At 39.0% G+C, this 23,481-nt stretch overlaps 3 protein-coding genes across 5 annotated transcripts; 1 reads left to right on the top strand and 2 right to left on the bottom strand.

Annotated features, from left to right (window-relative positions):
• Positions 1–625: 625 nt before the first annotated feature.
• LOC121988942 (ABC transporter I family member 10) lies at positions 626–11,451 on the bottom strand. Of its 3 annotated transcripts, none has more exons than XM_042542678.1 (7): positions 11,330–11,451; positions 10,973–11,174; positions 10,713–10,908; positions 9,990–10,076; positions 9,051–9,176; positions 8,821–8,943; positions 626–962 (listed from the first exon to the last, which is right to left on the bottom strand). In XM_042542678.1, exons 2-7 carry the CDS (start codon positions 11,140–11,142, stop codon positions 756–758), a joined length of 909 nt encoding a protein of 302 aa, XP_042398612.1. In that variant the 5' UTR covers positions 11,143–11,174; positions 11,330–11,451; the 3' UTR covers positions 626–755. The 3 variants fall into 3 exon arrangements, with proteins under 3 accessions (XP_042398612.1, XP_042398613.1, XP_042398614.1); XM_042542679.1 differs by having other exon boundaries at positions 709–973; XM_042542680.1 differs by having other exon boundaries at positions 709–962; positions 8,892–8,943.
• Positions 11,452–11,517: 66 nt separating this feature from the next.
• Positions 11,518–12,620, top strand: LOC121988944 (transcription factor bHLH148-like). The gene is made up of 2 exons (XM_042542681.1): positions 11,518–11,665; positions 11,743–12,620. Exon 2 carries the CDS (start codon positions 11,820–11,822, stop codon positions 12,411–12,413), a length of 594 nt encoding a protein of 197 aa, XP_042398615.1. The 5' UTR covers positions 11,518–11,665; positions 11,743–11,819; the 3' UTR covers positions 12,414–12,620.
• Positions 12,621–14,287: 1,667 nt separating this feature from the next.
• On the bottom strand, positions 14,288–18,642 carry LOC121988941 (long chain acyl-CoA synthetase 1-like). The gene is made up of 20 exons (XM_042542677.1): positions 18,419–18,642; positions 18,086–18,246; positions 17,953–18,016; positions 17,778–17,867; positions 17,639–17,695; positions 17,515–17,563; positions 17,366–17,442; positions 17,244–17,283; positions 17,080–17,174; positions 16,840–17,007; positions 16,633–16,743; positions 16,478–16,565; positions 16,319–16,385; positions 16,161–16,236; positions 15,949–16,066; positions 15,512–15,757; positions 15,290–15,429; positions 15,030–15,212; positions 14,727–14,846; positions 14,288–14,620 (listed from the first exon to the last, which is right to left on the bottom strand). Exons 2-20 carry the CDS (start codon positions 18,229–18,231, stop codon positions 14,570–14,572), a joined length of 1,986 nt encoding a protein of 661 aa, XP_042398611.1. The 5' UTR covers positions 18,232–18,246; positions 18,419–18,642; the 3' UTR covers positions 14,288–14,569.
• Between the last annotated feature and the right edge of the window lie 4,839 nt (positions 18,643–23,481).

Below are 23,481 nucleotides of genomic sequence, written 5' to 3'. Positions count from 1 at the left end.
GGCGCCGATCCAATTTAGAACCATTTTGGAACTCTAAGTTGAGATCTTGACTAGATTCCGATCTAGGTGCGACGGAATCTAATTACTGTTTTTTATTATTATTATAACTATACTATGCTAACACTTTGTTTTGCAGGGTAATTTTGTATTTTACCTCAGACTAACGTTTTCTTGCAAGTTGCTGGAAAACAGAAGTCCGGGTGCCCGGAATGCAAAATTTATCCCCTTGGCGCGTCGCTACGTGGAGCTTCATGATTGGTTGGGCTACGTCACACTTCAAGCGCCCGAAAGGGATCCGGGTGTCCGGAGCCTCCTATATAAGGAGGATGCGCCCTGGAGCAAAGAATCAACTGACAACAAAACCTTCCAACGCTTGCTCTACTGTGCTCTTGCGACGCTGAAGCTTGTCTGACAAACGCGCTATCTTTTTCTTTTCTTAATTATTGTCGGTACTTCATTTCTTTTAGCATTCCTATACTTTCATTCTGTAACTACTCTTTCGAATTGCTAGTGGATTACCCAACGAAAGAACTTAACGAGTGCGGGCCTTGGAGTAGGAATCGACGAAGGCTCCGAACCAAGTAAAAAATTACTTGTGTTAGCATTATCGTAAAAGTTCCACGTGTTGAAGGCAGAGCAATCTCATAATTAATAGATTGAAATAAGATGAAACAAAACATATGAAATGAAAAGATTGCATGCCCTGGAAACTATAAAAGGAAATGAAAAATGCTAAGAACATTACAGTGAAGCAGCTAGATGTTGAGATACTGTCTATATCTGGCCTGTTTCTCTTTTATAAAGTTAGAAACCGAGGGAACATCCCCATGCATCACTATTTTTCCATCTTCCATATAAATAGCACCGTCTGCATATTTGAGTTCTTCCAAGCGGTGTGTTACCCATAGTGCAGCGACTTCTGGACTAGAAACGGAATTCTTGACTGCCTCCACAACTCCTGCCTGGTAAACATCTGAAAAGTGAATCAACAAATAAAAATGCCTTTGGAGAAAGAATATTTATAGAATGTTGTGCGGGATAAACACTGAAGGGGATACTTGGATAATGGCATCACACATTTTAGATAAAGAGGCCACCTAAATTTGGTAAGGTCCAAACAGAAAAGACTTGTCTGCTTGGAAAGAAAAATAGAAAAAGAGACAAGATAGGAGAGTACTAGAAATAACTCTAAAAATCTTATTTACTTGTAATTATTTGGTGAGGAAGTTTCAGAGAGAAAAATAGAGAGACAAAAAGAGGTCACTGTTGGGACCTTGACGTCCGCTAGAGGGGGGGTGAATAGCGTCTCACCCAAAACCTTACTTCCTATAATGTTAGTGCACAGCGGAATACAAAAACAAACTAACAAATACGAAAGTTAACCTAAAACAAGAAGGAAGAAGACAACAAACCAAACACAAACCCTAACACAAGGCGTTTACGTGGTTCGGAGATAACTTGCTCCTACTCCACGGCGTGTCCGTAAGGTGGACGATCCCTCAATCCGTCGGTGGATTATTCCCCGGCAAACTCCGGCTAGCTCAACCTCCTTGTGGGTGGAGAAACCTCACCACAACTCCAACCAAGACCTCTTGGCACACAAAGATCTCTTGAGCACAAGTAGACTACTAATTAGACTTTAACCAAGTCCAATTTCGTCAACTCAAACCAAGCTCCCAAGCTTTGGTTTTATAGCCCGCGGGTTGAAAACCCCGCCTACCAGTCGACATGCCCTCTGTGGAAATTCGACCGTTACATCCCAACGGCTCGATTTCACACGGTCGGCTACCAGTCGACTGATGAAAACATCATTCAACTGTTACGATACTATTACAGAACGCTACAGTAATGCTATGGTCTGCTACAGTGCACATTAAAATTTTACCCTGAGTACAATCTCTCAAGCACTCGTCCTTGCCCGAACAACCTAGACCTAGCCTTCTAGCCTCCTCCATCACCCTTGCGTCCCTCGGATGCCTCCCCATCCTTCACGCCTTGCCTTGAGCTTCCATCGGCCTTGTCATCATTGTCGGGTCTTCCTGCCAAGAGGTCGCGCCTCCGGGACTTCATCCATTGCCAAGTTACACTTGGACTTACGTTGCCAAGACTACATGCTTGGACTTACACCGCCAAGACTCATCCTTGGACTTTCCTCCTTTGCCAAGATCACACTTGGACTTTCCTTGTTGTACCTGTATCCTGCACACTCACAATGCATATCAAATACAACAATAAACCTAACTTAAACCTTTGCCCAAACATCAAAACCTAGGGTCACTAGATTGCTCCAACAATCTCCCCCTTTTTGATGTTTGGCAAACCGCTTAAGTTAGGGAAACAATATATCAATAATAATGCAAATAAACATGCAATCTACACATGCATAAATCATGGAACCTAATCCTAGGCTCCCCTTCACCTAAGCTCCCCTTGAGTTAGGATTTCTTGCAAAGGTAAACTTCTCCCTTTGCCAATAAATGAGCAATAACTCCCCTTCACCTAAGCTCCCCCTTGAGCTAGGATTTCTTGCAAAGGTATGTAAGTTTCCCACTTAAACCTAAACTTCTCCCCTTTGCTATACATCAAAAGAGCTCCAACAATGTCCCAATTATTAGACTCTTTGACCTCTAATGACCATAAATATCATGTATTAATCCCCATAAGATTACATACATGTTCACCACTCTTTGGTCATTTTCTAATGCTTGAAAAACATTTTCAGACCGTATCAGTCGATTGCAAGAAGTACCAGTCGCCATGAAAATGAGCTTACAGAGACATTCCGTGCTCGTGAACAGTGTTACCAGTCGACTGGTACACTATTCATGAAAAAATCAGCCTTTTCGGCCAACTTCATAAATGCGCCAGAAATTCCACAGACCTCCAAAAATCCCCAAATTTTGTGGAGAGGTCTATTATATCAATATCTACTTGGGAAAAATATATATAAAAATATATCTATCACAGATCCCAAGATTGACACAAAATTCAAAACTAGCTAAATGGTTCAATTAAACCTTGACCTAAAGTCCTAGTTTTGGCTTCCTCTTGATGTATCTGCCCATACTAAACCATAATGCATCACTAGCATTAGTTTATATGGCATCTATACATCAAAAACTAATTTTCATGCAATATGAACCTAATTCATATTTCTATGCATGAAACTCAACTCAATTGTGCCAACCCACTATGTTAGAGACTTAAGTTCGTCTCTTAACCACTTGGCACATTTGATAACCCATCTACCATGGGTCCCAAAGGCTCTTCCTAACCTTAGGAATCTTAACCTTAGTCACCTCCCTTGGTGACTCATCCACTATGGCTAGGCCACTTTGGTGCACCTCGGGTGATACTTGGCCTACAAAACTCACCTTCTTAACCTTGGACACCTTGTCCTTGGTTAATTTCTTCTTGTCCTTAATCTTGGACACCTCATCCTTGCTATAATAATATGCTACCCTAGCACATTCCTTCTTATTGGCCTTGGATGACTCTCCCTTGTCCTTGGTAACACCTCCCATACCAATGTCATGTGCTACCTTAACATTTGACCTCCTTTTGGTCTTTGAAAAGATTTTTATGTTTTCAAAGAGTAACTCCCCCTAAAAACATGGTCAAACTTCTATCATTGCACCAACAATGACTTGGGGTTCCTAAATAATTAGGAAAACCAAAACTTGAAGTTTTGAGGTTCAAAGTTCAATAATGAAATTAAATCTCAACCGAAACTTCACTTTGATTTTTCTTAACCAAACCATACTTGTTCCCATCATGAAAACTCATATAGACATGATTTAGGGTATACTTTATCAAGGAAAAATAATTTTCTATGAAAATACTTCCTATTTTCAAAGATTGACACAAATTTGAAAACTCTTGAAAATTTCAATGTTTTCTCCTAGTTTGTGTCTAACTTTCCAATGATGATTACTATCAAAAGATAGTCTTCACCAAGGTTTTTCAAAAGTATTTTGAAATCATTTTTAAAACCAATATCCAACCACGTTCTTTGGGCTCAATGCACATGACTTGTACATTAGCTTTCCCAATGATTGGAAGACACATAACTATGTGTTTTGATGAACCTAAAACTCAACAAGATGCACTAGATCAACATCTTGAGTTTAGTTCACCATCTTAACATCTCACTTGTATCTAACGTGTATTAAAACACATACAAGTCACCTTATAGTTCTTTGTGAGATGTATATTTGGTCTTGCCCTAAACTAAGGGATCATGCATCTCTATCTAGGCATTGTAAAAATCATGATCATCCATCTAGGATGCCACTTGATATAATCCCTCTTGTTGGGATATTTACCATTTATAATAGATGTCATTTGTCCTTAAATAACAAGGGAATTAAAGTAATGCATGATGTTACATGGCATACATCAAAATAAGCAATTTTCAAAATGAAAAGCAAGCTATAGCTACATGATGTATGTATGACATGACATGGTATTTTTGTATTTTTCATAATAAAATATGAATGCTAAATATAAATATGATGTCATGACATATGATAGGCAAACAAAACATGGCAAGTTAGCATAAATAAAATTTACCTAGATTACCTATCTAAGTATTCTTAACCCTAGCTAACTCAAAATTTAACCCTAAATTGCCCATGATTTTCCATGAAAATGCCAAAACCCAATTTTGACATTTATTTTTCCTTTCTAAATTTGTGCCATTTTAACTTAAACAAATTTCTCAAAGTATGGTACATTTTACTCTTTCCAAGAGTAAATGAAATCAAATTAAAACTTAGATTTGCCTTTTACCTTTTAAGAAAATATCAAAACCCCAACTTGGCATTTCTTATCCTTTTCTAAATGTGTCAATTTAAATTAAGTTCAAAACCTCAAAGTTTGACACATTTCACTCTTCCAAAGAGTGAACATCTTACATTATGACCTAGATTTTTCTTTAATTACTCTAAGAAGATACCAAAATCCCAATTTGGTATTTCTTATGTTTTTCCACATTGCGCCAATTTAATTCAAACATAATTCCTTAAGATTTGCCACATGTTACTCTTTTCCAAGAGTGACAATTTGGATTAAGGTTTACATTTCCCTTAATTCCATAAGAAAATGTCGAATTCTAAATTTGGCATCACTTTTGCTTCTCTCTAGTGTGTCAATTTAAATTAGATTTAACTCCTCAAATTTTGACACATTTTACTCTTTCAAAGAGTAACACTTATCATCCTTTTCATTTTCAAAGGTTAACAATCACTTTGAAAATGCTCTCAAGTGTCAACTTTCCCAAGGTTGGGTTAACTACCTTTCCAATTGGAGTTGACACTCTCTAAACCCATCTAGGGTGTAGAGAATATGTTCCTAGGAACCCAATACCTATTGGTGCTCCTTGGATGCTCTAGGTACTCACTAGGGATGACTTCCTAGATACCTTCCTAACGACCTTTCTTGGCTTCTTAGAAGCCTTGGTCACTTCCACTAGGTCACTTCTAGGGTTAACTCCCTTTGTAACCTTATTTGTGACTTTATTAGGCCTTTTTGGAGCCTTAGTCACATTGGTCTTGCCAAAAATACTCTTAGGGATTCCTTCCCTAGTATCTTTAACTTGACCTCTAAACCTAGGGTTGGTCCCATAACTATATGGAACCCTATGAAAGGAAGTCACATCCTTCTTGACTTTAGGTTTGTATCCCAAACCTCTATAGCCATTGGATGGCTCTTGTCTAGCTTTTCTTAGGTTATGCTCATTTTGACCCATAAGAATATTTTCCATTCTTGTTAAGGTCCTTTCTAAATTATCAAGTCTTGTTCTCAAGACTTGATTTTCACCCCATAAATCTCTAGATTTTGGTTTTTCATTGAATCCTTGAGCATTTCTATTTTTAGGCATATATCTAAAATCCTTGGTGTTATTGCCTAGGTTGTTATTTACCTTCCTAACCTTAGGTGTGGTAAATCTAGCATAAGGAGGAATATATTTATCCTTAAGGTTATAATGCCTCCTATTCTCATGATAAATAGCATTAAGATGATAAGAGTTATTTCTAGCATGCTTTATATCATATGTCAACGGAATGGATTCATTAAATGATACCTTGGTTTTTACCTTGGAAGCTCCCTTCTTCTCCCACTTCTTCAAGTGCGCCAATTTCTTGAGCTCTCCTCTCCTTGGGCACTTTGTGTGGTAGTGACCCCACTCACCACATGTAAAGCACCTAATGTGCTTCTTCTCCTTCTTCTTCTTCCTACAACTCACATTAGTTTCTAAATTAACTGTAGTGAGTTTAGGGTTTACCTTCTTGAGCGAAGGACACCTACTCTTGTAGTGCCCCATCTTACCACACTTAAAACATTTGATGTGGTCCTTTGTGCTCTTCTTGGTAGTTGAGGTGGAGAGTTGAGCTTCCAAGATCCCCTCTTCCTCGGATTTCTCTTCTTCCTCTTCACTTGAAGATGTGGATGATTCCACTTCTTCCTCCCTTGAAGATGTGGATGATACCTCCTCATCTTCCTTCTCCTCCTCGAATGTTGAACTTATGTCAACATTCGATTGGTCCTTCTCTTCTTGGACCAATGAGCCCTTCTCCTTGGGCTTCTCCTCTTCTTGGATTTGTGTAGGGTTCTCATGATGGACAATGATCTTTTTCCAAAGATCACATGCACTTGTGTATTCACCTACACTCAAAAGGATGTTAGAAGGTAATATATTTAACAAGATTTTTGTTACCTTCTTATCGGCCTCCGCTTGTTCCCGTTGCTCTTCGGTCCAATGCCGAGGTCGGAGGCGTTTACCCTTCTTGTCCGTAGGAGCTTCAAATGGGTCACTCAAGACAACCCATTGGTTCCAATCCATTTGGAACCATGTCTCTAACCGCTTCCTCCAATAATTGAAGTCTTCTTTGTCGTATGGAGGTGGAATTCGGATATCCCATCCGAGTGGTCCTTCGGACTCCATCTTCTTCTTCCTCTAGCTTCTTGCTCTCTTGGCGGTTAGTCCGTAGAAGAGCGACCTCGCTCTGATACCAATTGTTGGGACCTTGACGTCCGCTAGAGGGGGGGTGAATAGCGTCTCACCCAAAACCTTACTTCCTATAATGTTAGTGCACAGCGGAATACAAAAACAAACTAACAAATACGAAAGTTAACCTAAAACAAGAAGGAAGAAGACAACAAACCAAACACAAACCCTAACACAAGGCGTTTACGTGGTTCGGAGATAACTTGCTCCTACTCCACGGCGTGTCCGTAAGGTGGACGATCCCTCAATCCGTCGGTGGATTAGTCCCCGGCAAACTCCGGCTAGCTCAACCTCCTTGTGGGTGGAGAAACCTCACCACAACTCCAACCAAGACCTCTTGGCACACAAAGATCTCTTGAGCACAAGTAGACTACTAATTAGACTTTAACCAAGTCCAATTTCGTCAACTCAAACCAAGCTCCCAAGCTTTGGTTTTATAGCCCGCGGGTTGAAAACCCCGCCTACCAGTCGACTGCTAAAACATGCAGTCGACTGCCCTCTGTGGAAATTCGACCGTTACACCCCAACGGCTCGATTTCACACATTCTGTTCGCTGCCAGTTACTACTATAGTGACGCTACAGTACTGCTACAGTGACGCTACAGTACTGCTAAAATAAACTCTAATTCTAGTATTTTACTCCGAGTACAATCTCTCAGCACTCGTCCCTGCCCGACCAACCCAGACCTAGCCTTCTAGCCTCCTCCATTAGCCTTGCGTCCCTCGGATGCCTCCCATCCTTCACGTCTTGCCTTCTGGAGCTTCCATCGGCCTTGTCATTGTTGTCGGGTCTTCCTTTGCCAAGAGGTCGCGCCTCCGGGACTTCATCCATTGCCAAGTTACACTTGGACTTACGTTGCCAAGACTACATGCTTGGACTTACACCGCCAAGACTCATCCTTGGACTTTCCTCCTTTGCCAAGATCACACTTGGACTTCCTTGTTGTACCTGTATCCTGCACACTCACAATGCATATCAAATACAACAATAAACCTAACTTAAACCTTTGCCCAAACATCAAAACCTAGGGTCACTAGATTGCTCCAACAGTCACTCTTTTCCTGTGAGAGTTATTATGAGATATGTAACATCAATACCACATTTATTTTTCCTACTACAACATCGTATCAAAGCATTTCTTCTAGGACTAGGGTTAGGTCTTACAGATAATCTACATAGGGAGAGGCTGCTAATTTCAATGTAGTGAAGATGGCTTACTCTGCATGCCATGGTGCACTACAAGCCTTCTCATCCACCTTCATATTCCTATGTCTCAGTGCTTGAATAGTTGTATCACCTTTGGGATTTTTTATCATCATCAGCATCATACACCTGCTTACTCCTTCCATCTCCAATTCACCATCAGCATCATATATCAAAACATCGACACAATATCAATTCAATACTTCCAATCAACGACCCAACCATCGGCAGTACTTCCAATCAACAACCCAACCATCGGCACAATTCAAGATTTTGAATCTTAATTTATCTTTATCCATATGAAAAAAAAAAAATTCCAATTACACCATTATCCTTTAGCTAACAACTTAGCTAGACTGAATTGCTAAAGAGCAAAGCAAAGCCGTTGACAGAATGATCACTTCTTTGTCAGTCACTAAAATTGGTGAAATGCATGACAAACTATCCTGACAAATCGGAGAAGCTTCATTTCTAACACCTTGGATTTAAGATGACATAAAGCATCAAAAGCAAAGATCAGGATTTTTCTTTTTTTAATCCATTACAAGATATGTTTTAAGATTAAAAAAAAAAGAACAACAGAAGGCCTGAGAAATTCCAGTCATACCTGGTCATGTTCATCTAAAAATGTTGTAAGTTCATCTAATAATAGAACTTTAGACGCTTCAGCTAAGGCACCTGCAATAGCAACTCGTTGTTTCTGTCCTCCACTGAGGGTTTGAATTGGCCTCTGGTAAATGCAACAAAGGAGACAATAGTACATTAGTCAATTGTTAGGAACCAGAACTATTAAACAAGCAAATGAAATATAAAAACATAATAGTAAAAAACACTCACTTGTGAATAACTTTGCAAGCCAACAGCTTCTAAAGCGTTTGAGACTCTCAATCTAACTTCAGATGAAGTTAGATTAAACTTACCAAGACCAAACGCAATATCTGCTTCCACTGTTGGCATGACCACCTAAAAAATAAGAAAGGGTAAAAAGAACACAAAGTGATGAGAAAAAAAATTCAAGATCTAAGATAACCGCATATGGATTAATTATAAAACTTACCATTGAAAAACAACAGTGTACTGTACTGCTTGAAGCCCCTAACATAGATTACCAAACTATCATTTTGCCTATAAATTAAGAGACGACACTAATTTAAGACACATACAGGTAAGACTCCTTTCATATGGCAACATTTGTCTTAAAATTTTAAAATTTTCTCATATTTTATAATGTCACTTCAACATTTGTAGAATGCAACTTGCATCCTAAAATCAATACCCATAATCAATCTTGCAATCTTAAAAGTGAGCCCTAGAAGGATACTTATTAACTATCAAAATAATTAAATAAATATCACTTCTACATCATAATGAAATTTCAATGTGATTGCTAGAATGTTCGCAAACAAGCACTATAAATGCACTGGAATATTAGCTCGGTAGATTATAAGGTATAATGTATAGACCAACAAGGGAAAATTACCTAGTCACAAATCCTATATTTTGTTTGGTGTCAAAAAATGCAAAATTTTCATGCATGTAAAGCTAATTCTGGGAATAAACCAAACAATCGTATGACTAATTTTCTTTTGTTTATTATACATGATGATTACATGGTATGCTGAATTGCTACAAATTTCTTGTTAAAACAGGTAGCATAATTATCATATATTAGAATTATTTAAAACTACTTTAGAACTTTTATAGGAGGTGTTTGAAAAATGAATACTTGCAAATGAACTGAAATTTAGGAGATTTTACAAAAGCAGAAAGAAATACCTGGTGATCAGGATTCTGAAACACAAAACTGTTTGGCTTTTTTACACTGACAATTCCATCATCAGGCCTTAGAAATCCTGCCAACACCTATGCAATCAAAATTTTATTTAGAAATATAACGATAATAAAAAAAATATTAAAAAGGAATTGTATGCGATCCTACTCCAGTTTATAAGGTTGTAGGCAACTTTTGATTATGCAATTAGTACATAAACACTGGAACATAAAATGCAACTTTGAACAAACCTATACAGAATATGATTTCCAGTATGCAATAATAATTCTATCTTTAGAATATGCAACAAAGGGGTACCTTATGTTCTTCAATTAGTTCTATAATTCATTATCACCAACAGCACTATGTCACAATATTACTGCACAGTGATCTAAATAAAACAACTACTTTTTTTATGATTATTTTTTCTACCAAATTTCGGTGAACAAAAGTTTGAATCAGCAGCAATGCATGGGGAAATCTTCTCTCTTCATCCAACATCTGATTTCAATTTTAGCTACCTACTTTAGTTCTCTTTTGACAGACATAAAGGAATTTCATTAGGGTAACACTAATGATTTTGAGAAACACTCGGTACCAAACAGTCGAAATCTCAAAATTTCTTTAATCAAGCATCCAAATCTCAACTAACATAATCCGAACTTATCCTGAATCATCCAATTCGCTTCGCTCACATGCTACAAGAACAAACAAGTAAATGGGGCTACCTTCAGGAGGGTGGACTTGCCGCAGCCATTAGGACCGAGAAGCATCCAAAGCTGCCCGGGAGGAACCCGGATCGAACAATTCTTCAGAATCGGCACCAACTTCCCCTGCTTGTTCGACAGCGAGAAATACAGATTACGGGCTTCGATGGCAGATGCCGGCGAAGCCTGCATCGCAACCAGCCGAGACTGCCGACACCTGAAGGAAGTCAGAAAGGATTAGCCAAGAATCACCGAAGGAATCGGCGAGGTGAATCACGCACCTCACTGCTGATGCCGACGGGAGGGTTGGGGCGATAGAAATGGAAGCGGCGCGATCGAGCCAGAGGGCTCGAGCCGTCATTGGCAGGGAGAAGTCAGATTCATTGAGGTGTGGGAGTGCGAGGGTCGACTTTACTAGGTTCAGGTCTCCGGCCCGGTGCGACGGTCCCATCCCATCAAACCGGACCCATCGGGCTAAAATTGCTGACAAAATCATGAGAAAAAATTAATTTAAAAATGAAATTAATAAAAACTATTATTTCCGTAATGGGTAAAGTATTAAAAAATCGTTTATGATTATTTAATTGGAAAGAATACAAAGTCGTGCTCGCAGGCTCGCAGCCTCGCAGAAAACTCACCAGAGTCCAACCTGGACGGCACGTGGTTCAGTGGATAAGCATAGCCACGTCCCACGTGATTATGGAACTTGGAATTTCATCGGAGCCGTCGATTAGCCCTTGATGTCATGATCTGTCACATGGTAGGGACAAGTGTACATGTTGGGATGCCAAAATGTGCATTTAAAAAAATATCATATTAATTATTAATTTATGCATCCACCCCGCTTCTCTCCTCCGATATATCCGTTCGATCGGGTGACTAGGTCAACTGTTCTCGCTTCTGCTTCGTCTTCCCGTCCTCACCGATCCATTTCAGGCAAGGAATTCGTGGGTGAATTTCTGTTGGATTTGTTGGTAAGAACCTTGTTTTGGCGATTTTAGCTTTTTAGATCTAGGAATTTTGACTGTTGATTTGGCTGGTTTTGATGCAGGGAGGAAATATTGTGGATTGGTTCGGAGACTTTCTGCAGCAATTTCCACAGATTTGGAGGTCTCCGAGGGCATTAGCATGGCGGTGCCAAACGCGGTAGGGGAATCGGTGCTCATGGGCGGAGGGGAGAGGAAACGGAAGCGCGGGAGCGAGCCCTCCGCCCCGTTGTCTAAGTGGCGGACAGAGGGTGAGCAAAGGATCTACTCCTCCAGGCTCATCGAAGCCCTCCGCCGGGTCTGCCAATCCTCCGCTTCTGCGCCCTCCGCGTCGTCCTCGGACCACGTGCGGAGCTGCGCCGTCCGAAAAGCGGCGGATCGGGTGTTGGCGGTCTCGGCGCGCGGCCGAACGCGGTGGAGCCGCGCGATCCTCTCAGGCAGGACTCTCAAGCATCGAGTCCGGCCGAAGGGCAGCCGACCGAAGCCTGTCATCTCCGCAATTGTTGCGCGGGCCGCGGCGCAGAGGAGAAAGACCCCGGCGCTGGAGAAGAAGACGAGAGTCCTGGGAAGGCTGGTCCCAGGCTGCCGGAAGCTGCCCTTGCCGTCGCTTCTGGAGGAGGCGTCGGGCTACATCACGGCGCTGGAGATGCAAGTGCGGGCTATGAGTACCATCGCCGAGGCCTTCTCTGCTGCCGGCAGTGCCTCGTTGCCACCAATTCATGCCAACCCTATGTAAAGTCAGATGCGAACCCAGGATATTTCTGATTTCCACTTCTTCTTCTATTTTTCTCTCCCTCAGAATTCGTGGCGCATTATGTTGTACCTTTTTTTTTTTTTTTTTGTCTTAAAATCAATCCCCATCACCCTTCCCCATGTGCTATGAATCTTTTATACGCTGTCGCCGGTAGCTAGATTCCGCAATGCTTAACATTTGTTTCCTTTACCATGATTAGTTTCTTTGGATGACCTCTATTATCTCTTGGTTCCGTAACTTTCGTTTATTTTAAAATATTTATTTTTTTTCTTATAGCCAAATGGTCACATTATATTTTATTTATTCCATCTGCAACGCAATGCAATGCTCATAGTAAAAATGGTAGGCTTGGTGGTGGCGTTGTTAGAGTGATAGGAGGACATTATAAGTGAAGCAGGTGGACTGAAGATGAGACCATGTGAATCTGACTTTTCAGCGACCAAAGGGAAGAAGATAAATGGAAGTGTCAACTGCACAGCAAATGAAAATGAAAGTTAAGGATGAGAATCAAGTCATGTGAATGGGTTTCATGACTGATTCATTATTCATGGCGTAGGGCCCTAACGCTCTGCTACTGCCTGGTAGTGATGTGCCATGGCCAGTGTTCCCTGTTATTAATGAAAAAGAAGAACATTGCGAGAGCTTTCACTGCCATAATTATTAGTCCACAAGGGAGGAGAGCAGGGGACAATACATGAGCTGGCAAAAGACCTTAATAAAGAACAAGGAAATGGGATTAGAAGAGAGCAGAAAGGAGCTGGTGCATGGCATAGGCTACCACCAACCATCATTGATTTCTCAGGCTGCCTATTGTGTGTTGCGTGTTAATGCGGCCAAAAGTGAGGCAATGTGGCAAGAGTGTCTGGGTGTGGCTAGCCTTGCCTGGCCTTTGCCCCTCGCACTGCCCAGTAAGGTCATAAGGTGTGACGTGTTTTTGGACTCTTGTGCATCTGATGTCGCGGCTTGGCATCTGGCTTGTTCTCAGGGAAATGCTCGGTTTTTGGAATCTTGTTCGACGAGATGGACAAGAGAATGGGAAAGTTGGAAACACCATCACATGGATAGATATTATTGGATTAACATCTCTAGCTTTTTATTCTTCTTTATCAAATGGCAGATTTAAATAATTGAATAAGAGTCAAATCAAGAAATCATCCATCTGGATCACATGGATCTACAAAAAAGTGGGACAGAAAGAATTACACCATATGTTCTTATCTCGACTGACTAACTGACACTAAACTCTGTCAAGAACTCAATTAAAAGCAGAAAGAGCATAACCATATACATGAGAATCGGTTGCCGCTACAAAGCGAAGTCAATTTCCGAATAAGGGATCTTCATTTACGCTCTCGAGTTCGACTTCTAGGAGTTATAGTCCCTAAGTAGCAAGAACAAGGTTTAGATGTAGGATTGTTCCTGATTTATTTCCTTCCATTGGTGTGAGATAGTTGTGGGGACGGACAGGGTTACGGATTTCATCTGAATGTAAAATTTATTTAGGGCAGCAGCACATCAAATGCCTATTTCCCAAAGGGGGCTACGTTTGATGGTATGAATAATTAAGACCAACAAAAAAATTATATATATAATTTTCTTTTTATAAAACAGAGTCAAATTCCAAGGAATTAGCGAAGTATTTTGAAGGCAGAGTCAACCACATGGCACTGCTGTAGCTGCATGGGTGGTAAACCTTAGAACCTCAGAGTTAACTTAAAAAAGGCACAAGAGCTGGTCTATCTCAAAGAGAACAAAACGATCCAGGATTACTTAGAAGCAAATTTGATGAGTTGCTCGGAGATAGAACCTGTTATTGGTCGAATCTTATTAACCAAGTGACAAGTAAGCTCCAATCCTTGAGAAAAATGATTACCCGTTTCAGAATCATTAAATAATATGAACAGAAAATTCTACACAATCTTATCATACTTTTGCGAAGACTGGGAAGATCATTTCTGTCGCATCAACAACATAGATCATTGCATGGACTGAAAACATTCAGGTTTTTAACACTGGTTTCAAATTGAACATTTATTGACATAGCAAGCAGGAGTAAACTGAGCAGCCTAACAACACAGATGATGCTCGAGCTGAGAGATTCAAAGTTTTTAAGGATGCAATTAATATATAGTTCAGGCTTATCTTTTTCTTTCTGCTGAAATATTTTGATAAACTTTACCGATATCTGACTGCACACATAAAAAGAAAAACTAAGGTTAAAATATTCATGACTGCATATCGAACTAGTATGCATATAGAGCTAGCTAAACACAATTTTGTGTTGTCAAAATATACCTGATAAAACTTCAGCATTTGTGCTCTTTTCTTCTTCATTGTAGGAGTCACAAGGTCTCGTTCAACGTCAAATGGTAAAGGATCTACAACTATACCTTTAATGTGCTCAAAACCTCTTAGCTGCAAATTAAAGCAAGCAGGGTAAGCTTTACAGTTTGATTATGAAATATTGTACATGCTTATCTACCTTGATCATCAGGAAGTACATATTGATATCAGAATGATCAGAAGAAAACCCGAAAAATATATAAGCCAAGATTAATATAAATGAAAAAAGTCACCTGTGGAAGAACAATAGTTTACCTTGTTAGTTTCAGCAACTTTCTTCAACTCTTGGAGAATGTATTTCTTCAGGTCTTCTAGTTTGCATAGGTCATAGAAAGATCCCTGATGGCCATTTGCTTGTGCCCATCTTTGCGTACTGTCCTCATGCGGCGTGGTCACGGCTACAAGCACAGATTTCAAGCTGTCCCCATAAACCCAAATCTAAATACATGAATGAATCAGTATTTCAGATTATGATTGACTAGAAGTATCTATCTTAATGTGAGACTGCAGCTTACATCTTCAACAATGGGAGAAACTTTATATGTGTTCTCTAGGTATTCAACTGCAACATATTCACCCTGTGATAGTTTAAATATGTTCTTCTTTCTGTCGATAATCTTCAGAACCCCATCAGGTCTCATCTCCCCAATATCCCCTAAATGAAAGGGCTAATCAACATGAAGTTTTAAGTATTGTTATAAACTAACAAAATTTGGAAAAAGAATTGGGTGTCCTACCTGTATGAAACCAGCCATCGATCATTACCTCCTTTGTTAACTCAGGGTTTTTGTAGTACTCTGTGAAGATTGTCTTCCCTCTTAAACACACTTCACCACGTGAGGGAGTCGCCAATGGATCATATTCCAATTCTGGAACTTCTTCTAGGCGCACCTCGACGTATGCAGATGTAACACCGACAGTGCCAACCAGTGACATGTCATCAGGAAATCCAACTGTGCTAACGCCACAGGTCTCTGTTAAACCTGAATTTTTTGGAGGGAAATTCATAGTCAAATATCAACTTAGAAGAAAAGCAACAGCAACAGCAAAAATCTATAGAGCTCCCCTCAGTAGTTCACATTGTTACAAGCTCACTAGCCAACTTCTTCATATTTCTAATAGGTGATACAACGGGTTGCTTGAATTGAATAACATGTTTGATTATATGCATTACCATAGCCTTGAATAAGATAAGCACAACTAGTAACTCTCAAGAACTCCTCAACATCAGGACTTAATGGAGCACCTCCAGATATTATAAGACGAACACGGCCTCCTAACCTGTCTTTCACCTAAAGGAACAACGAAATCAATCCATAAGACCGGAAAATACAATAGATTTTCTTGATTGAGGTGATGTAAAGATGAGAAATAGCAGATTACAACCTTGCGAAAAGCCAAGAAATCTGCTAAGGGTGAAGCAGTCTTATGTGAATATCCTAATCTCATCCAATGTAGTTTACTAATATGAAGAGAAGAATGAAATGTTAGCTAAAAGAATATAGTTTATTTAGAAATTAAGTTTGAATGAAAAAAATGATTACTATCTGTATAGAGCATTGAAGATCATCCTTCTATGTGGTAGGAGTTCTGACAATGCCTTCAACACACCTGAATTCCAAATCCTTGCCTTTAGAAAGATTTGAGTTTAAGATTTAATTAATTGAGAACATCAATGATAATACTTTTGATATATAAAATACCTTCATAAACTTTTTCAAAAACCCTAGGAACCCCAGCGAAGAGAGTTGGCTTCAACTCCATAAGGTCATCCCTCAAAGCATGTATATCCTTGCCATTGAAAGTCCATTAACATCATAATCAATCAAAAGGACTATACAAAAATATGTTTTCATACCCCTTGATAATAGCCAACAGAAGCCCCATGATGGAAAAAATATTCTTCAATTGTTCGGTCAAGAATGTGCGCAAGGGGAAGAAAGGAGAGGTAGACATCATCTGTTGTCATCTATAACATACAAATCAAGACATACATCATAACTTATACTTAAGCACCATTAGTAATAAACTAAACAATAGATATGAATAAAGGCAAGAATATTACCTTATCTTCAAATTGATTCATGAATAGATCAGTACCCGTTACATATGTTGCGATGCATTCATGAGTCAATACAACACCTTTCGGATCTCCTCTCGTCCCACTCGTGTACATTATCGTGCATATATCAAGAGGTTTAGGAGGCAATGGATCTAATGTGTTCTCTTTCCCCTAAAAAGCAATATATAATTATGAAGCTAACAATTGACATATATGTTTTCATTAACTTAGTAATAAACTAACCATCTCAATAATTTCGTCCCAAGAGTACAGTTTCATTCCGGTGTTGGCAGCAGTAGCATTTTGTTCCACAGTAGTAGAACCCAATGAAACAATTACTGCATAATCAAGCAACACTATGAGTGAAAGTTAAAATATTGGAACACTTAAAAGATGAGCATCCCCACCTTTGAGATGCATAGTAGATGTACAGTTGGAGGACAGGATCTGCAAAATGATAGACACATTATATATGCTACTCTTAAACTCGACTTCCATTAAATTAAGTCCATTTAAACTGTCCTTTTACTCTGTTTATTTTCGTCTCCTGAACAAAAACAACAACAATTTCAGCATGCTCTACGATGTAACCAACAGCTCCTTCACCTGTTAACATATCACATAACTCGCATATCACATGCATATTAAGTTTTCAGACTCCAGAGGTCATTTATATACCTAGTGTATCGTAGAGTGGAACACAAACATAACTGTATCCATTGCAAGCCTGTGCACAATTTTCTTGGTGAGGATCAAGTTTACATAGTTGAAAAAAAAGTCACTCTAGTTGAGGACAACAAACCTCCATGGCCACTATCCAGTTAGGACAGTTTACTGAATAGATCCCTATTTTGGAACTCTGTGGCAAGATAATATGTCAGAAAGAACTATGGAATGCACACACACGAAAAACATATCGCGCTTAGTTGAATGATGTTTACATGTTTGACACCGAGATGACTTAGAGCAGAACCAACTCGCAACACCTCTTGGTAGACCTCCTTGTATGTTTTCCATAGATAAGGCCCTACCTATTTTAGATTAAAAATCTAAGTGAGTAGTAACAACTTGACAGTCAGGTCTGGAGGTTAAGAATCTTGATCGAGAATAATTTACCTTCCCATTTTTCATCTCGCGCCATCCGAGCATCCTGTTCGATGGAAATTTCTCCGCAGCTATCCTGAAACACAAAACATACTACAAGATCAGCTAACGACGAAAACGTATGGGCATAGTTTTGTCCCAATACCTAAAGACATCCCATGAGGTGTTCAAGTCGGGATCAAGAGGCGGAAACCCATCCTTTGCCAAGATGCTTCGGTACACTGGACCAACTGAGGGATTCCCATCTTTGCCTCTTCTTCCGCTCTCCACTTGAACTGTGAAATTCGCCATGATTCTACGCCTTAACTGTAAAGCGAAGCAGCAATATTGTCCCGAGAATGAGAAGCACTCTTACAGTTCAAACTAGCAAGTAAGTAAACCTTCTGCGCAAGCATTCTTTACCACTATCCCTGATCAAATTGGAAACTATGCTGCCAAAAATTAAACTTTAATGACTACAACAAAAGTGAAATGTCACCGTATGTTTAAGCTGGTAACAAGTTCAAGAAGCGTGTGCGTGTCCAAACCAATCAGCTGAGAGATCCGCAGCAGAAGCCGTGATGCACCTATAGAAGTTCTTGGTCACCAAGAGAACAAAAGGTTTAAGAGTGGTTTGAAATGGCGTGGCACTAATGGAGAAGCCAAATATTAAGGTTGATCCGCTGTTGAAAAGGTCGTGAGATGTGTGGTTCACAGAATATTGTGTGCGCCATTAAATTGATATTGTCGATACGTCATAAATGGGCACAACATCGTAGCACCGCCTCCCCCGCTAGCCGCTATATTTCCGTCCCCCCTACTTTCCCTGTTTAAGCCTGCAATGAATGCAAGCAGCCAACAACCCACACCTACTGGCTACCGACTACTGGTAAAAGAGCTGACGAACCACAACCACATGACCCGCCACCATGGGACGGGATCCTCTCGGTCGTACTCTGATCATCAATGAATGGAACGATCCATCCTACGGTCCAGAGGATGTGCGCTCCATCATCATACCCTGAGCTTCTTCCTCACATGCCACTTGGATCGTACCCATTAAATTTATTATTCCGTCATTGGAGGGAGTACTCGTGCCTTTCAACTTAAACAGGCTGGTCGGGACCTCACTTAGGCAATGAGATCGAGCTCGTTCTCCTTGACATCGCTGGCTAATGCGTCTTTTTTTATATAATTATTATGCTTTAAGTACAACTGTTTGGACAATGAAATGCTTTTGAATTTTCTCTACAATAATTAAGTTTTCTTGGTCCATGGAATCGTCTTTTCGTTGATAATGTTTTTCTTGATTTTTTTTTCTTTGCAGGCAATTATGGAAGAAGAGTACTCAACTAAGTCGTTGGAGTGAATTAATGCAAGGGAACTGTTCGAGTATACCTCAACGATCTTGTTCATTGTTCGTATGCACTGTTCATTAATAGAAGCACAAGAAGCAGCGCATTTGTCTCTTGAGTCTTAACTTCAGACGATAAAATGGGCCGGCAAACTGCAGAATGTTCTTTGGTAGATGTACTTTAAGCTAAGAAAAATTAAAGTTGGTTGTTAGGTTGCAATTAACCCACTTCATAAGAAAAAGTAATGATGCATTTTTTGAGAATTCTGATCGCTCTCCCCTCCCTCCTTATATAAAGTAACAAAGGCGTCTCCACTGAAAAAACATCAAAAGATATTTTAATTTTAAGGTGCTACGTTATTATCATATTAAAAAGTAATGTGATGCGTGATGCATGTGGGTTAACTTATGGGTTGAGGATGATATATATAAGGAGAGAACATAGTGGGTGAAGTTATGTAGTAGAGCATGAGGATTGTATGTGGGAAGGGCATGTAGGAGATGAGAGTGATGTACAGATACATAGATCCACCTTAGAAAGATCTATCTAGTCCGTAGCAAACAGCTAGCGGTAAAGACATGTCAAATCCATTTATGACTGAGGCTTTGCCAAAAAGTCCAAGAGGGTGAATTGGTCCACCATAAAGACTTATCTAGTCTGCAGCAAACGACTCACGGTAAGGACAACACCAAATCCGTTTATGGTTGGGTTTTGCCAAAAGCCTAGAAGGGTGCATAGGTCCACCATAAAGACCTATCTAGCCCGCAACAAACAGCTCGCGGTAAAGGCGGGCCAAATCCGTTGATAACTGGTCACTTGCTTAAAGTGACATCATGGGGCATTGCCCCATGACACAGGAGGAGATGGATAGAGATGACTTGGAGTCATTGGAGACTCACAGACACATGGGAGATGCGAGAGGAATGGAGGAGATGCGGGGCACCTGCTTCCTGGACACAGGACATAGCGTGGATAGTGATGATGCAGGCACACGAGCAGTTGGATAGAGATAACAGGCAGTGCTGGATGATACCTCAGCTCAGTATCTAGTATGGAGGACAAGATTGCATCCCGCTTGTGCAGAAGAGACACAGATAGATGGTACACGAGTGAGCACATGTACACGACCATGGTTTCCCTTCCAGATCTAACAGTTCGTCAGACATGACATAAGGGGTTCCAGGATTACCTTGTATGTTTGTGCATTTTGATATATATATGTTTACCTTTTCATCAAAAAAAAAAAAAATCAGCCCAAATTTGATGATGTACTTGATTATCACGTAACTCACAATTTCTTCGAAGGTATTCTTCAAACTCTTGGGTAGAGCCCTAAAATATTTGTACTAGAGGATCTTCTTCATTATTCGACCAATTGCGTACTATATCCTTCTCATCCTCAATAATCATATTGTGCAAAATAATACATGTACACATGATATCCTTTAAGTTATTCTTATACCCAAATCGTCCCGATCCTCTAATCATTGCCTAACGATATTAGAGTACTCTAAATGCTCACTTGACGTCCTTTCTTGTAGTTTCTTCTCTTTGTTTGAATATTTTTCTCTTGGAATCTTGGAGACATGAAAAACTCTTAACGAAAGTGACTCATTCGGATAAGTCCTATTAGTTAAATAGTACCTTTTTGTATATTGTATATCATTTATTGTAAAAGTAATCCTTGATGTATTTCCTTGTAGAACTTTTTTGAATAAAAGTGGTTCGTTAAGCACATTGGTATCATTACGTGACCTTGAGATTCTAAAAAAAGTATGTCATATCTACAAGTCAATAAATGCAACCGCTTCAAACACAATTGTTGGAACCCCATGATTGCCTCAAGTAAATTGGCCTTCCAAACAACGGGACAATTTCTCCATTCTCAATGCATGCAATCAAAGCTACCCAACATACCAGGAAAGTCATGTCTCTATTCATGCATTTCAAGCAAACATTGGATGTCAGAAACATTAGACCTTCTTAAGTATTGTGACCCAACTACTTCAATCACACACTGATATAAGTTGACCAAGCAATCTAGAGCAGTTGTTTCACTCATGCGTATGTATTCATAACAAATGTCGGTGGGGGGGTCCATACACCAATTGACGGATAGTGGTCGTGCATTTCTAAAGGGGTGACAAACCATGTCTTCCCACTACATCAACCCTTCATTTAAAATATTCTGAATGATGTCATAAGATATTGACTATGCTAAGGAATAACTCTCTTCACATTTGAAATCATCATCGGAATACTTTATCAGGATATACTGGCTGATCAAAGAAGTAATCATTCAAGAGGCGATCATGCCCAGCTTCACGATATAGATTTAAATATCTTCTATGAGTTCCGTCAGAAGAACTTTAAGCTGCTAGAATTTTCATTTCATTATGCTCTAGTAACATAAGCATCATTTGATCCAAGTCATCATCTGAATCCGTCAAAAAATTTCTCCACTGATCGTGGAGAATAGAACACCTAGAGTGATTGGAAATGTGAGACATTTAAAATAAATGAATACTATCGATGTAGTTTGAGAAGATAATGTTAGTATAATGGAGGATGCTACTTCCATACAAGAACATGTAGAAACATTTGTAATGGCTAGTTTTATAACGTCTAGATTATAAGATTTATTTTTATAACAGCTAGTTTGTAAGGATTTTGTATCGACTATTTTTAAACTAGCTAGTTTTATAACAACTACTTTTATAACGATCAATTTTATCCGCATCTAGTTTATTAATAATTATTTTTAAACCGACTCTTTAGTTATAACGGATAATTATTTCTCCTAGTTTTAGAAAACTCATTTCAATACAAATAACATTAATATAGATAAAAATGAATTATATGGATAAAATAAAAAATAATAAATTTTATAAAGATAATCTTAGAAACATTCACTACATACCATATTTCTTTTTAATATTTTCACAAAAGTTAGAATGTAACTTAAATTAGTCTTCTATCATCCCACTAGTATCCTTCATAAAGATTTCATACTCCTTCATTACCAACTTGTGCTTTTGCATCTCAATTCACTATCTTTGTAATTCTTCAATTTTTGCCATTTACTATTGAATTTCATATCATTAATGTCTCTAGTTTTAGATTTGTCATTCCTTGTTGCTACCTTTTGCCCCATTAGACAAGTATGGACTTCACAATCATCTATATTGATCGGAGCATCTAGATTGGATGAGGATGTGTGCCCTCTTGATTTTGAGGTCTTGGGTTGTTTGTTAGCACGATGACAGACTCTCTGTGGAGCATATTTCTCATGATATCTGAGAACTCGTCAAACATATTCATAGTTAAAGGATTTGTTGCAATAATTTTCCTGCTATATTTTATGTGCTCTCATGAGCATATCACGATATGTATAAAAGTTATTATAAATTCATTAATCATTGGATGAAGCCTATAGAAATGTAATTTTACCTTCACCCAAGGTCGCTCCGCAAGTCCATTAGGTCGATACTTGTTGTAGTAATCTGCGATTCCAAAAAGTTTATTTCTTTTGATCATTACTGATGATTGGATCAGTGCTAATATTAATCCATGCCTTTGCAAGGTGTCTCTTTTCATTCATTGACCACTTGACTCGTTTGGTATTATGTATACCCAAACTCCCTTCATTGTTTAACTTTGGAACTTCAGATGATGTTATTGATTCTTTATCGGTCCTGGATACATTTATGCTAGTCCTTCTTGATTTGTATGAGAGCATGAATGTGGAGAAAAAATTCTATAAGAAAGGGATGATATTATGAATTGACTTGCCACACACTGCCAATATTCGAGAGGATACATATAAAATGGAGGTCGAGGGACATTACTTGGAGGAGTCGACAAATTTTAAGAACTTTAAAAATTTGGAGAAAATTATAGAATATATAGAATATTTGAAAATTTTTGAAGATAATATGTGGAAGTAGAAAATTGAGAATATTGAATATCATGATGACTACATGAACTTTACGAAATTGCTTTTTCAAAATTTGAAAAATTTCTAAAACCTCCATGATAATTTGGATCTATTTTGAAAGAATAAAAATGAAATGGATTATAAAAAATAGGAATGTAATAACTTCTGGATGTAAGGTGAATGCGAAAAAATTAAAAGAGAGGATTAATATAATCCAAAATTAACCCAATTGCTGGAAAAAAAATTGATTAGAAAAACTTAAAAAATTAA

The sequence above is a fragment of the Zingiber officinale genome, chromosome 6B (genome assembly GCF_018446385.1).
Source record: "Zingiber officinale cultivar Zhangliang chromosome 6B, Zo_v1.1, whole genome shotgun sequence".
Classification (NCBI taxonomy): domain Eukaryota; kingdom Viridiplantae; phylum Streptophyta; class Magnoliopsida; order Zingiberales; family Zingiberaceae; genus Zingiber; species Zingiber officinale.
This window is presented reverse-complemented; position numbering and strand designations above follow the sequence as displayed.